Source organism: Benincasa hispida, chromosome 2 (assembly GCF_009727055.1).
Source record: "Benincasa hispida cultivar B227 chromosome 2, ASM972705v1, whole genome shotgun sequence".
In the NCBI taxonomy this organism is placed as follows: domain Eukaryota; kingdom Viridiplantae; phylum Streptophyta; class Magnoliopsida; order Cucurbitales; family Cucurbitaceae; genus Benincasa; species Benincasa hispida.
Window position 1 is genome coordinate 28872000 of NC_052350.1, and position 16318 is coordinate 28888317.

The following is a 16318-nucleotide window of genomic DNA, read 5'->3' on the forward strand; positions in this document are numbered from 1 at the left end:
AAAACATTTTTCATTTTAACCATCGGTTACCATAACCAACGCTGCCACTAAACCCACGTCCGAACGTGGAAACATGATTAATTATCATATAATTAATTTAATTAATATAATCATATTATATTTATATCCTATTAGTTTGATATCACAATATCTACTATAGTATTTTCTCCTCTATGATATATAATCAACATATGGGACCCGTCTCATCTCCTCAACCTCTTGAGGCGTCTTAGGACACATGTCCTTAGACAAAGTGATTCCATGCCTGAACGGCAGTAGGCCCCTCTTGGAGTTCTGCATCGAGTACTTGAGCAACATCTTGTCAATGTACGATGCCTGAGACAGTGCTAGCACTTTGTTCTTATGATCCCGAAAGATCTGTATACCTAAAACAAACTGAGCCTCTCCCAAATCTTTCATTTGAAATTGGGTCACTAGCTAGTTCTTAACTGCAGTCACTAGTCCTACATCATTCCCAATGAGTAGGATGTCGTCTACATACAACACTAAGAAAATTACTGAAGCGTTGATGATCTTCTTATAAACACAAGGTTCATCAATGTTTTGGTCAAATCCATACGACTTGATCGCAGTATCAAACCGTTTGTTCCAAGATCAAGACGCCTATTTCAGTCCATAAATGGACCGATTCAATTTGCAAATCTTTTGCTCTTGACTTTCGACTATGAATCCCTCGGGCTGCACCACATAAATGGTCTCCTCAAGATTGCCATTCAGAAAGACTGTCTTGACGTCCATTTGCCATATCTCATAATTATAATAAGCTGCAATGGACAGGAGGATGCGAATCGACTTTAACGTGGCAACAGGCAAGAAAGTCTCCTCATAGTCAACTCCCTCTACCTAGGTACAACCCTTTGCCACAAGTCGAGCCTTGAAGGTCTGTACCATCCCATCAGCACCCTATTTGCGCTTGTAGATCCATTTACAACCTATAGGGTGAGCCCCATCAGGCTGATCTACAAAATCCCATACTGACTTGAAGTACATTGACTCCATCTCAAGATCCATGGCCTTGACTCATTCATCCCGGTCAACATCCTCCATTGCCTTCTTATAAGACAACGGATCCTCAACGTCGCCGTCTACTACCATAGCAAGGATTTTCGTGAAACCCAGATAGCGAACGGGTGGGTTCGCAACCCTCCCACTATGTCAAGGTTCCCTCAACTCTTGAGGTGGAACCAACCTATTGGATGAACTCCCATCAACAACTCTTGTTGATGTAGCAAGCTCTTCAACAACTCTTGTTGAAGTTTCAGTAGTTTCATTGGAAAGTTCACGTAACACGACTTTGCTTTGTGGACTGTGCTCCCTTATATGATCCTCCTCAAGGAAAGTAGCGTTTGTTGAAACAAACACCCTATTTTTCGTCAGATCATAAAAATAACCCCCTCGTGTACCTTTGGGGTAGCCTACAAAGAGGCACGACCTCGACCGTGGTTCCAACTTCTTGGGATTAGCTTCAAGCACATGTGCAGGGCAACCCCAAATGCGAAAGTGACGTAAACTAGCTTTACGCCTATTCCACAACTCCAGAGGTGTTCTTGCAACACTCTTGGAGAGAACACAGTTGAGTATGTACACTGCAGTCTCCACTATGAAACCCCAAAACGAGTCCGAGGAAGCGTAACTTATCATCGAGCGAACCATGTCTAACAAGGTCCTATTTCTCCTCTCCGCTACACCATTTTGCTGAGGTGTACCCGACGCTGAGAGTTGGGAAACGATTCCATGTTCTATCAAATAGTCCTGGAATGCCAAGTTCAAAAACTTTCCACCCCGATCCGATCGAAGTGTTTTAATCTGTCTATCCAATGTATTTTCAACTTCAGCCTTGAACTCTTTGAACTTTTCAAAGGATTCAGACTTCCGTTGCATAAGATAAACATACTCGTACCTGGAGTAATCATCAGTAAAACTGATAAAATACTCATAGCAACCTCGGGCTCACACATTCATAAGACCACAAAGGTCAGAATGTACTAATTCAAGAGGCTCCTTGGCTCTAGAACCTTTTCCAGTAAAAGGTCGTTTAGTATCTTACCCTCAAGGCAAGATTCGGACACAGGTAAAGAATTTTCTTCTAACTCACTTAGAAGTCCATTCTTCACCAATCTCTCAATCCTATTAAGATTGATGTGCCCTAAACATAGATGCCAAAGTTGGGCATTTTCTTTTGGAGAAATTCGTTGACGTTTTGATTGAGTTACGGTAGTTTTGAACATTTCAGTATTATGGAGGAAATTCATGGCTAATAGCCTTAGCACATATAAATTCAATTCCAGATTCGTAGTGCAAATAAAAACACCATCTTTATGAATAAATGCTTTATTCAAATCAAAAGAGACAGTATATTTATATTGCAATAAACACTTTACAGAAATAAGGTTCCTTTTTAGTTCAGGAACAATATATACATCATTTAAAACAAGAAACCTATTCTGTAAAGCTAACTGGAGTCCTCCCACTGCCACAGCTGAGACGATGTGCCCGGTGCCTACTCGCATCGTCACCTCACCAGCCTCCAGCTGTCGTCAAGATCTAATCCCCTGAAAAGAAGAACAAACATGGTTAGTGGCGCCTGAATCAATTATCCAGGCAGAATCATCATTCTCCACTAAACAAGTTTCAAACACAAGTAAATCACATTTACATTTATCGGCCTTGTCGCTTTCTCTCTCTTTCCAGACCCGAGGGACAGTTCCTCTTCCAGTGTCCATCTTGGTTGCATGGAGAAACAGTTTCGCTTTTAGGCAACTTATGGACGCCTCCTTTTTGTAGCGACAGCGGTGGGATTAGCAGGGCCCTTCTCTTCCCCTTACCACCCTTCTTCTTCTTTTCCCCTTTGCAGAGTTAGAAGCAGAAGGTGCAAAACTTCGTTCCTAGGTTGAACCCTATGCGAAACTCTTGGAGATGAAGCAACATTTGCCTTCACCCTTCTGCCTTTCCTTAGCTTTTTCAGTAAAGATTGGTATAATCTGCAACTTCGTTGAGGAGAGTTTGTAAAGGTTATATCTTCACTTTGTAGAATCACATTAACCTTAACAAAAGTGCACATGTTTTGAAACAGGTTCTAGAGGTGCTCCGGCAAGAATGCATTGGATTATATGATGTAACTGGCTGCCACTCATTCAATGGTAGAAGCCCCATTCAACTACTGCCCATTAAAGTGGATACCGATCAATGTTTAGTACTTGTTCACGAACAGACTGCCTTCTTGTATTTTGGAGTTGAATATATATTTAAGAGCCTCATGTATAAGTTGTTCAGATGGTTGTCCAAACATCCCTTGCACGGACTCCATGATCTCATGCACTGAGACCATAGGCTCATGTTTCTTCGCCAAGACTTCATAAAGACTTGCCAAAATGTAGGTCGGGCCTTCTCATTCGCCCTTGTCCATCGCTCGTATGCCTCCCAAACATTTCGAGCGGCATTTGGAGTTGGAATAGGAGGACAAGCCTCCGTGAGAGCGAACATGAGATCCTCGATGATTAGGATCGTCGTGATCATGTGATTCCATGTTGTTAAATTATCACTAGTAAGTTTTTCGGCGCTTAACAACAATAACGTGGTTGTTGCCATTTGAAAATGTTGCCGAAAATACGAACAAAACTTTATTAGATTTTGTTAAACCACTTTTAAATCAATCAGTTTTGCAAAATAGTTCCAAGTACCCTAAGTTATAAACTTCTATTTTGCAATGGTGCCTCAGTGAGGCAGGACAAACACCACCGGTGGGGTGATTAGTTGCCCCTTCGCTGGGATGAGACATTCTCAACCATTAGGCAGAACCAACTCTTAGAACTGAACCTAACATCCACCATTTTCCGGTCCAGAATCGTTAACCTTTAACTATTTTGCGTAAATGTAACCCCTCTCTTTCGGTGCCAGAGTCCTGCCCTAATGCGCTTGCCATAGGGAAAAGACAAATTAGGACAAGAGACTAAGTTACCTTATCCTCTTACAGGAGATCAAATAAAAAAACGCGCAAAACTGCCATCCTTTAGGGGGACACTCCCAGGGTGCCTCGAGGCGATGTGCAGTAACTTTATTCAACCTAACGAGGGAGACCAAGGGATATGTTGTCGCACTTCCCGCTCCCACTTACTATAAACATTCTCTCCATCCACCTTGATATTGACCTACCCAAACACCATCCGTTAGGGGGACACGCCAAAGGTGCCGCGAGGCCGAGGATAGATCTCACGGTGTGGACTATTTAGGAGAAAAGTGAAAAGTTTAAGTGAAGCATCTCATGCCCCAAGTACCTTCCACTGAATGTTCTACCTAGGGGTTCATTAACCTAGACAATCCGGCTACTAATTTTAGTCTAAGCCGTCTTTTTAAACTCAGATCATAAACAACATTTGTCTATGAAAATGAACAAGTTTAAGTAGTCACATTTAAACACTTTAACAGACTGTCCTTAACTTGCATGCATGCATCAAATCTATCTAATTTACCTTTCCAGGTAAGTTCCCAGGTAGGGATGTTACGTTTTCGTCAACTTAAATACCCCAGCCTAGACAGAACCCGCCTTAGACAAAAGGTCCCTTATAGATAGATTTGTTACACTTTAACCTTTTATTAGCCAATTTAATCCTATTAAACTGATTAAAAGATTAAAGCCTTAGGGTTGCTAATTGTATTAGAACCGTAATCTTAGGTCTATGTGATCCAAGTTTTAAACACTTTAAAACCATGAATTAAACCTAAATGAGCAAGCATGTCTTTCTTATTTCTTTTAGTTCTAATTTCTCTTTTAACTTTTAAAAAGAAACAACTAAAAAACATTGTGCATAACGAGGCATTTATAACATTTATAAAGTAACCTATGTGTCATGCTTCATGCAATGTCCGGTCATTACTATATATAACTTTTATATATATAACGCGTAACAACCAAGCAAACATGTTATCATTCACCCTTATACTATAACAATTACAATATAAAGATGATGCATGTTAATGCTTTTTATGCATGCATAAATATAACTCTTATGATAAATATAAAGGGAAGCTAGTCCACAATTTATTGAGCCCTTCGAGGTCTTAAAGCAGATTGGCCCTGTAGCTTATCGGTTGGCATTGCCACCGTTTCTCTCTTCAGTTCACAATGTTTTTCATGTCTCATTGTTGAGGAAGTATGTGGCAGTTCCGTCCCGTGTGGTGGACTTTGAACCGTTACAGTTGAATGAAAACTTAAGTTATGAAAAGAAGTCGATTCAAATTCTCGCTGAGGAGGTGAAAACTTTACGCAACAAGGAGATAGTACTTGTGAAAGTTTTGTGGTAGAACCACCAGTTTGATGAGGCTACATGGGAGAGAGAGGATGAGATGAGAGCCCAATATCCAGAGCTTTTTCAAGAATAAACTTTCGAGGATGAAAGTTTGAGGGAAGAATGTGACATCCCAAATTTTTGTGTAATTTAAACTTAGTTATTTTGGAATATTTGAGGATTATTTTGGATTTTGTGTAATTTAAACTCAGTTATTTTGGATTTTTTAAGGTTAAATTGGATTATTGTGAAAGGATAATTCAATTTTATTTTTGGTCAGAGACGAATTTTGGAATTTAAATTTAATTAAGAGAAATTTGATATTTACGTCAAATTGTTTAATTTTTAATTTAATTTGAGAAAATTGAATTAAAATTGAGAGTTTTGGATTTTTTTTAGATTTTTGGAGAAGATATTCAGAAGTAAATCAATTTATTGAGATATTGGATTTGAAATTCTTTTTTTCCAAAAGGATTTGGGATTTTAAAATCCAATAAGGATTTGGATATCTGGATTTTGGAGAAGAAAAGGAAAGATGTTTGAGTTGTTACTGAAAAATTGTTGTGTCAAAGGTAGTCGTCCATCGATTCCAAGCGTTGCCTCTCCATGTTCGTTTAGCCGTCTCTTCAACGCAGCCGCCACTGTTCGTTATTCTGACGAAGCCGACAGTGTTCGTCCGTCTGCCTCCTCAGCGCGCCGCTTCTTCCAGATGCCGCCACCATCGCCGCCCAGCTCCGTCCATTGCCAGCCTTGCAGTCGCGCCGTCCGTTTCATCCTTGTAGCCTTGCAGTCGCTCTCCTTCCACCTCCGTCGAAGTTTCGCTGCCAGATCCGACCCAGCCTCTAACCTCAGTCGCCAGCGCCGCCTGTCGCCGCCCCTTTTTCAAATCCAGCAGCCGCCGCCATTCAAGTTCTCTGTCGTCGCCCTTTTGGGTTATTTCGTCGATATCTTGAAATTTGCATAAGAATTGAGTTTTGGATTTTTCTTTCAAGAGTTTGGTTACCATTTGGTTTTAGGTTAAAAATATCAATCTCTCTTACGTTTGGACTCTAGATTTTAGATTTGAAAGATTTTGGGACCTTGCTCATCAGGAAAGAAACCAATTTTCAGTCCAAAATTGTTAAAGTTTTGTTGGCCAACAGAATTGAATTTTGGAATTAATTTTGGACCAAGCCACATTTTTCAGGAGGTTAAATTTGGGGACATTTTGACCAATTTTGTTAATTGAGTTTAGACCCCAAATGATTAATTAATTTTACATTCATTATTCTAGGCTCGGTATTGCCCATATAATGAAAGCAGATCTTGGTCCATAGACTCCCTTCAACCTGTCTGATGCTTCTTCGGCCAAATACAATATACAAGTGGGATCTGCACTATGAGCAAGTTATGTGAAAAACCGCTTCTTTTTTCCAGTTACGCAACAACTTGGGCGAAATGGGGTTCTACCGGGAAACCATGGATTTTTTAATTTTCGTCATTGGTTACTAGTCAAGCCACTGGAATGGAATGAGATAAGAATCTCTGGAGATCTTTCCTCTCCATTTACTTGTAACAGGCTTTCCCTCTATAGAAGACTTCTTCAGAATGGCATAATTGTCTGATTTATTTGGCTTTCCCTCTATAGAAGACTTCTTCAGAATGGCATAATTGTCTGATTTATTCCTCGATCTTCAAAGAAGACTGACTTCTCCTACTCCTCCTTCTCCTTTAGGATAGGATCGTCGTTGGTCCTTCCTTCTTTCACTAATGATCTAATGAGATCACCATTTTCTATTCGTTCGCCCTAAAAGCAGGAAAGGTTCAAATACACCCTAATAAGGAAAGGAGCGAAGCAACTCAACCAATAGGGAGAGAAGCGAAGCAACTCGACCGATAAGGAGAGGGTCAATGTAATTGAGTAGAGATCGATCGATCAGGAGAGGGTAAGGTGCTTTATTTATATAGGCGAACAGGACAAAAAGGAAATGGAGTGACTACCTAAATTGGGGTTCTATGAAAAGTGAACAGCTGAGCAGAAGATATCTAACTCAAAATCTCATTTATTAGGTGGATGTGATCTACTCTTTCGAGAGCTAATATTTATTAACCGATCGAAACAAAGAGACAATAAATGGAATGTCTACCTACGATTATCTAAACTGCAAGAATAGTGCTACTAAGCTTTGAAAGGTACCTCCACATTGATTGACTAAAGCTTATCTAACGACCCTCTCCCGAGTGAATGCAATCTATACTTGATTCTACTCTTCTATATGAGTAGAATTCACTTGAGTGATTCTTCCTTTAAGTTGATGGACCGAGAAGCTTCTCCCTATCAGTGATAATAAGGTATCATAGCACAACTTTTAACTACTAAAGATAGAAAGAAGTGATATTGTGCTAACAAAGCTAAATGTTGGAGGATTGAATGAACACCAGGATTGAACTACCTCTTATGGGTGTATATACTCCTTTGTAGCTACAACTTACCATTAGCTGTGGGGATAGGATAACCATACTTAACGTGGGAATAAAGCTCATCTCTTTCAAATCTTCGACTTACGGCTCTTCATCAGAACTCACTGCCCAAAATCTTAGGTCTGACAATGGGCCTTGGTTGCTAAATTAAATTGTGGTTTATGTTATAAGGTTGATTCAAGTCTTACAAAAATTTTTAAGGAAATTATTTTCATAGACTATTTTTGTGACCAAATTTTGAGATAAGTAATCTTACTACTGAAACTGCCTTTGTGTCAGGCGATGAATTTAAGAATGATTATGAGGATTCTAAGACTGTTTGCATTGAGATGCATAAGGATAAATGAGTTGATCTTAATTGTGTTTTGAAGCATGTTTTGAGTACAAGCATGAATTAAGTTATTTTGTTTATATGATTTGCTAGATGAACATTGAACATGATGTTATGACTTTGCATGTTTGTAAGACTATGTTTTATGATGTATGTTATGTTTATGATAGTGATAGTTACCCCTACCTATAAGTAGATATTCACCAGAGGTGGTGATCTCCTTCAGAATTTCACCATATGTTTGTGTTTCCTTCGGGATTCACCAGAGGTTTGTTTTTCCTTCAGGATTCACCAAAAGTGATGATCTCCTTTGAAACTTCACCAGAGGTCTGTGGATACATCTCACTTACAGTAGGACGAATTCAACTATTCACTAGAGTCATCCTATGGAAAGTAGAGGTTATGAACATCCCACTAAAGAGTAGAATCTAGATGATATAGATACTTAACCTGACCCCGATAATGGGGTTACTTAGTGAATATTTTATATTCATTCTTTCTTATGTTTATTTTTTAAGTAAGTTGTAAGAACATGTCGACGGATGACAAGCGAAATCCATGATCAAACTGCTAAGACCAATCTAACGCTCCCGCTCATTTTTTTTATGTTTTTATAATTTTAAACTTAATCAGCGGTTGAATTTAGAAAATCTTCAGTTTTTGCATTTTGGATGCTTAGATGATGTTTTCTAGTAATATTTTAATTTATTTCTATTTTTTTAAAATGATGTTAAATGAATTTCAATCATTTATTTTTAATAAAGAGTTTAGTTAGTTTTTGCCAAAATGTGGAGATTTATGCATACATGTAGTAACAACCTAGTATAAATCCTAGAGAATTCGTTACAACAGAGATACCATCTTATCGATTGATGAGGAGGGAACCTGCCCACCAATCCCAAAGAAAGTTTTAACATGATGAGACATTCATTCGCACGAAACATGATTGAAAGGACGTTTGGAATGTTAAAAGGTCAATGGACTATACTTCAAGACAAATCATACTACCCAATAGACATGAATTGCAAGACAATACATGCATTTTGTCTCTTGCATAACTTGATAATTCGAGAAATGGGGCCAGATTCGACATTCAAGGAAGGGAAAGGAAGTCAAAACGAACCAATATTGGGAAACGTAGATATGGTATTCTACAAATGAGTGGACCCAATGGAGGGATTATGATTTTAAAAGTACTTTACAGTCTAGGAAATTATGATTTATATATGATGATTTTTTTATTTACAAAGTACTTTAAAATTTAGAAAATTATTATTTGTGGGATAATTTTTTTATTTAGAAAGTACTTTAAAATTTAGGAAATTACGATTTATATCATATGATTATTTAGTATGATGTAGATTACACTCAAACCCACCCCAATCCTAACAATGCAATCCAAACACATTGATCAATAACACAACAAATCCAATCCTGCACTCCAAACACCGTTATCTGATTTCCAATAATACTGATTACATCTCAAGAAACCACATCGTAGTTTGATTCCGAATAATCCTGATCACATTTTGATCCCCTAAACGGCCCTTAAGAATTAAATTTAGAGAGATGAAATAAAGATATGATAGAGAAAAAGGCCAAGGCACGAAAACACGGCAGTAAACTCATTTCTTCTTCCCAGCCTTGGCAGCGTCTGAGGCCTTTGTCTGTTAAACGAAAAGGGGAAATTGCAACCAATATTAAACTCAAACAAGAAAAGGAAGGGTTCACTCACGTTCTTTACTCCACGTATCTTCTTGGCTCTGTTCTTCCTCTCCTTCATTTGCTTCCTTGATTTTTCGACTTTAGTGTCAAGTCCATTCTGTAAAGAAGATAACACTTGATTTCAGAAATAACCCAACTCTTTTGCATCCATACAGAAAAAATATTTTGAAAAATAGTGAACCAAAATTGCAAAAGATATAATGATTCATGGCCTTTAATCAAATGACTCTTATAAAGTGTAAACAGCCTGCAACAGCAAATTGAAGTCCCTCAAATATTTCAGACAAAGAAACCTGCATCTCATACATGATATTTTCCCACATTACTCCTTTTGATACATTCAAGTGAAACCCAAAAGTCCACCCCTACCCCCGTTTTGCTTAGTTTCTATAGGGTTCTATCTTCGTTTTTTTTTCTCCAAATCAAATGATGCAATATTCCTCAATTCATAAAAGAATTATCAATTTTTGCCTTGTTACTTCATTCTTTACACAAGTCCTCCATATGAACCAATTGCATCCTAATATCCCCACCACCACCCCCCAGCCCTTCATTTATTTGTCCCCTGCCAAATCAGAAATCGGAACTCAACATGGGTAGCACGCATGTTCGACACACACTGCTCAAAGCAGTGTTTTTTTTCTCATTTCAACTCCGCTTTTCTATGCTCTAATTGGAAACTTTTAGAGTAATCATCTATTGGTGTGGGATTCGATCTTATTTCATTCATCAATGAAATGCTTCTATTTCCAAAAAAAAGTATTGAATCCATTAGTTAACAACAGTACTGATTAGAATACTTCATCAAATATAATGTGTGCAGGCAAAAGCCTACAATGGAACAAAAGAGAAAAGTGGTGTAAATAACGCATTCACCCATCAGAGGATAAACATGAATGAAGGATCAATAACAGGATTCTTTCCTTTATGTACAAAATCAATTCATAACATTGTAAAGATCTACCAAATCACAACTCACAAGATGGAAATATAAAATATTAGTAAGGAAAAGAAATTGCCATGATTAGCCTGTACTTGGGCTCATATTTTTTGGCATTTTCAACAGAATCATAAATCAAAATGGACCCAGTTGATTTTCCACCTCCAAAGTGAGTTCCGAACTTAAAGACCACAATTGCACTTGCATCCTTCACATCATATATTCTTGCTAACTTTTCCTTCAGTTCTGCCTTCAAGTCAAAAAGACGAAAGTGAGATCACACGAGCGGACAATTTAACATGAAACCAGACTCGAAACTCAAAACCATTTAACTCAACAATGTATCTGTTGCTTGGCATAAAACGTTAAAGAAAGCAAAAAAATCTAATTATGAACTGTAATAAATTTGGCTGTAAGACAAATTGCTGGATTTATTCACTATGAAAGCAATCCACAAGCTGCACTGCAATTATGCTAAAGCAGAAGCACAATAACTACTGTAAGTAAAATCGACTTACCTTAGAGACGTTTGATCTTCCTGGGTGAAGAACATCAATGATCTGCATCAAACCAGAAAACGAACAGTAAGAACTTGCCTACAAATTGGAAGTATTGGACTGTATAGTCACGGTGTTGTGGCTTTAAGAGTAGAACTCAATGGAAATTGTTTATAGTTCAATAGATAGCAGCACAAAAAGCACTTATGGCAATATCACATTGGAAATATAAGTTTCACGAGAAAGGTTTAGATGACCAAGCAAATCATGCAGCAAACAGTTAGATGATACTAACTAGCAATGAAGCATTAGAAGTTGTATATGATACCTAGAGAGCAGTAGTCTCAGCCACAATCCTACGCAATCCATATAGTACATCTGAAAATGTTGATAATTCGCTGGTTGATAACCTCAAGTGTGACTTCCTCTCTCTGATCTCTCTCCACATGTATAAGAGTGATTAAAAGGAATTTCCTAAGAGTTACAATTCTTTGTTTGTCCTTTTTCCGACTTCCATAGTTGTTGTTTTTCATATCCATTTCAACCACATCCTTCAAGCACAAAAAGTGCTTGCTTATTATTTTACTACAAGATCAAATGCCTCGAATAGAAACTTCAAGCTGCTCGATCTTCTTAGCTAAATCATGCTTCCCACAGTTCTTCAATCCATCTGTAACCATATCAAAGCACCTTGAAATTGGAGGTAAACCAAATTCAGCCATTTCCATCAAGTAATTAGCAGCATCAACAAATCTCCCTCCACGTCCACACATTGTTATCAACATTGTGTACACCGGCCGATTTGGCGGATGCCCCTTACGTTTCATATCACTGAAAAAGCAAAATGCATCATCAAACTGACTCCTTTTACACATTCCTTTAAGTATTGGTCCGTAAAGACTTGGAAACGGTATATGTCCATCCTCAATACAGCAATGCAAAAGCCTGAATGCTTCATCAATCCTACCTACTTTTGAAGTTGCTGGAATCAAAATCTTGTAAGTATTTATATCAGGACAAAGCCCCAACTTGCACACCTCGTGAAAAATATTAATGCAAAAATCAACTTCTCCAGAGTTGCATATAACATCAATCAAAGAATTAAAAGTCCCTATATCAGGCACAGATCCTTCTTTAGTCATTTTTCTAACCATATCCTTAGCAGATTCAAAATACCCTGCATTCAGCAATCCTTCTACCAAAAGATCACGACCTCGCAAAGGAGGATTGAACCCCTTCTGGCTCATTTCCTCCAAGAACTCCTGAGCTTCCCTCATCTTTCCCGCAGAGCACCATCCAGTTACAAGAGTTCCATAAGTCTTTTTATCAGGAGTTACCCCTTTTCTAATCATCCTCCTAATCAACGCATAAGCTCCATGAAACATCTTAACCTCACAAAGCGCAAAAAGTAGCGCATTATACACCTCAACTGTTTGTGGACAATCAATAGATTTAGAACATTGATTGAATATGGTAACCGCATTATCGACGAGGCCCTGCTTACCATACTCTTGAATTATGAACGATATCGTTTCCGGTGAAATTTTCAGATTCTGCATCTTCATCTGTTGAAGAACTTTCCACATCGTGGCATACTTCTTGGTCCGAGCTAGGGTTTTGACGAGCTCTTCGAATTCAAGGGTAGTGGGTTGGTAAGAGGGGTTGTGAGTGCAAGCCCAGTTGAAGAAACGGAAAGACTCAGTACCAGAGTTGGAGCAAGCACGAAGGACTCTGAAAACAAGCTCAGAATTGAGGTAGGAGATTCGGAGCTTGTTGAGAGTGCGCTCCATGTAGAAGTCTCGGCGGACAATGTGGGAGATATGGTGGATCGCGGCAAAATAGTCATCTTTGGAAGGGGCAACGGAACCATTCCAAGAAGAATTTGAGGTACTGAAATGGCGGATGAGACAAATGTACTTGGAGACGTTTGGTCTTCCTGGGTGAAGAACATCAATAATCTGCATCAAACCGGAGAAGGAACAGTAAGAACTAAAGCTAAAAATTGGTAGTATTGGACTCTATAGTCATGGTGTTGTGGCTTTAAGAGTAGAGCCAGTAGAGTACAAAAGGACACGAACACCCATACAGTTCATCTACGCATAAAAGAAAAGTGTAGCATGTTCATAAAATATGCTTTTTCTTTTCGCCAGCTAGTTATAACAGAAGGTTAGCAGATACGTAGGATATGAAATCATAGATAGGCAGCCACCATTCACACAAAACTTGTACATAGTGAAGAAGATTCAAAGAAAAAGTACAAAATCACAGAACATATAAACAATTGTCAGCGAGTTATTACAGAAGGTTAGCAGATACGAATGGGGTAAATGTTGACAAAGAGAATGAACATCAAACTATAGAATTAAATTGGGCTACATATGAAAACTGGGGTCAAATGGGAATCATCTAAAAAAACTTAAACAACAGGATTTCATTAATTAGAGTATGGATTGTTGAATCTTATACTTTATACAAATTTATAAAACAAAGGAAATGCGTAATGGAGAGATCTGAGGTTCGAATACTGAATTTATCCTCAATGAAACTAATCCGAGAGAGACTTCAAAGTTCAAAACCAATTCAAAACCAATCTTCCGTTGTTGATAAAACGTAGAAAAGAGAAGAAAGAAACTCACGAATTGCTTCCTGGAGAGAAGCCGGTTGATCATGAACTTTCTGGTTCGTATGGTGACTGCTTTATCCGCTATTGTGGGTGACGAATAGGATGAAGTGAAGTGAAGCGTAGAAGAAAGCAAAGAGACGAAGATTCGGCAAAGAGAAGAGAATGAGATAGTGATGAAACCTTGAGTTATAGTGATGAAACCACAGGAGTGCCGTCGTTGTTGCGATGATGGGTTATATTGTAATGGGCTTTCCTTCTAAGCCCGTTATTCAAGGATCACTTATTGTTTTAACCATGGTTTGGTTTAAGATTTGATAGATGTCTAGGAAAGAAATTAGAAATACAATGTCTAAAAATAAGTTGTTTAGAGTAAAAAATGACTCTATTTACTTATGTATGATAATGAAAATAGAATGTGTTATACTTTTTATGTATTTATAAAATATAAAATTAATCAAAATTAATTTCAATAAATAATTTTTGTTGGTTAATTTATTTTTATTACATTAAGTTATTAAATCAATTTTAAGCCATTAAAATTTAACTAAATTTACCCACTCACCCTTCAGTTTAATATATTTATTATCAATTAAATTTTTTATATTGCACATTTATATTATCAATTTTCATTTAAAAGAATATTGATAATTAATTTAAATATCTATTTTCTTTCTTTTTTCTGTAGTTTTGTTAATTAAAGAGTTAATTAGTTAATTTTTTAACATCAATTACAAGCCTTATATATATACAAAAGAAGTTGATATAAACTAATTGATTTTAAATCATCAAACAATGTTTTTAATTTAAAAAAATAATAATAACTATGATTATAAAACTAGAAGTACAAGTGTACAAGTTTGTTTAATTGAAAAAATTAACTTATTTTATTATTAGTCAATTAATTAATATTTTTAAAGACTAATTAATAATTTTAATAAATAATTTATTGTGTTAATATATATTTCCAATAAAAAGATATTAAAACAAATATAATTATGGTTATTCATAGATTTTTTTTAAAAAGATTATGGTTTTTCATATTAATTCATGATAATAGAATAAATTATTATATTAGTATCACTATTAATAAAATTGACTATATGTGTCAATTATAAATCTAATTTAAACATATTTATAAAAAAATAAATAAATTAACCAACCTCCACAAAGAAGAAAAATAAATAAAATGGAAATATAAAAAGTAAGAGAGAGAGAGAAACAATTGGAAATGGAGAAACCACACCTATTTTGGTAGTTATGAAAAACCTCCGTAAATAGGAATATGAAATGCCTTAGAATAAGATATTCTTATTTTAAGGGTTAAAACTTACCGAACATTGTGATAAAATATCATTTTCTATTTTCACCTCTTATTGAACCAAACAAACCATTAATCTCTATACATTTAGTCATTTAGGTATGTACAACATAAAATATAGATTAGATTAAAAATTCAAGTAAGAAAATTTAATCAATTTTCTATATTTGGGTGATAGTTATTAAGTATAGGTCACCGACACAAAAAATATTGTCAACTTAAATACATGATTCTAAAAGAAAAAAAAATAATGATGATAGGTTTTCATTCAAAAGCAGATAAAAAAAAAGTTGGTCAAGCATGTTTTCCGAGGAAGAGCTCACAATAGTAAAAGAAGTTGTTACACTATATGAATTGAATTAAGATGTATAAATTATTGTAAAAGATTCTTTTTGAGATGCATCTTATTATTTGTAGTCCAATTTTAGAATGACTTTTTCATAGTCATTTTCATTTAAACACCTTTTTATAAAAACTATTTAAAATAAAAACATTCGTTTGTTTGATTACATTTTCTCAAAATTGTTTCGTTTGGTTTGTTATGCATTCAGAGTATTTCTATAAAATGTCAAATTATTATAAAAAGAAGACTATTAATCACTATGAACTGGTTGTCGAAGTGATTGTCCAAGTTAGTCCTTGGAGTTGGTCACATAGGTAGTCATCGAAATTGGCCACCATCAACGAAGGTGAACATTGCTAAAATTAGACATCGAACATGGTCTTCCATTAGAGTTGGATGTCATAGTGGTCATCGGAGTTGGCCACCAAATAGTGCAGTCATTTGAAACATTAAGAGGAAGAATTGTTTATTTTAATCATCGAGTTATAAATAATTTTATATTAGCAAAACGAGAAGTTAAAATAACTCCTATCCTCATTTTGCTAACACACCTCAAACACGGAATGGACTATTATAACTCACTCGATCCATTTTAAATTAGTGCCCCCAAGCACCTCCTAAATTGTTAAAGGTAACCACAAGTATTTTTAAACTTAATAATAATAAATAAATCAATATTTGACGTTGTATACTTAAAAACAGCTCCTTTCTTTTGGTGGTTTGATGCCATGTCATAGGTTTTATAGTTCCTTGCGGATAAACATCAATTACCCAA

At 36.4% G+C, this 16318-nt stretch overlaps 2 protein-coding genes across 5 annotated transcripts; both read right to left on the bottom strand.

Annotated features, from left to right (window-relative positions):
• Window positions 1-9500: 9500 nt before the first annotated feature.
• Window positions 9501-11798, bottom strand: LOC120072033 (40S ribosomal protein S24-1-like). The gene is made up of 5 exons (XM_039024455.1): window positions 11670-11798; window positions 11281-11322; window positions 10842-11012; window positions 9833-9919; window positions 9501-9764 (listed from the first exon to the last, which is right to left on the bottom strand). The coding sequence occupies exons 1-5, from the start codon at window positions 11796-11798 to the stop codon at window positions 9723-9725; spliced, it is 471 nt and encodes a 156-aa protein (XP_038880383.1). The 3' UTR covers window positions 9501-9722.
• On the bottom strand, window positions 9834-14092 carry LOC120071500 (pentatricopeptide repeat-containing protein At5g18390, mitochondrial). 4 transcript variants are annotated; one of them, XM_039023819.1, is made up of 5 exons: window positions 13896-14092; window positions 11588-13217; window positions 11281-11322; window positions 10925-11008; window positions 9834-9919 (listed from the first exon to the last, which is right to left on the bottom strand). In XM_039023819.1, exons 1-2 carry the CDS (start codon window positions 13926-13928, stop codon window positions 11853-11855), a joined length of 1398 nt encoding a protein of 465 aa, XP_038879747.1. In that variant the 5' UTR covers window positions 13929-14092; the 3' UTR covers window positions 9834-9919; window positions 10925-11008; window positions 11281-11322; window positions 11588-11852. The 4 variants fall into 4 exon arrangements, with proteins under 4 accessions (XP_038879747.1, XP_038879744.1, XP_038879746.1 ...); XM_039023816.1 differs by having other exon boundaries at window positions 10925-11012; XM_039023818.1 differs by lacking the exon at window positions 9834-9919 and having other exon boundaries at window positions 10683-11008.
• Between the last annotated feature and the right edge of the window lie 2226 nt (window positions 14093-16318).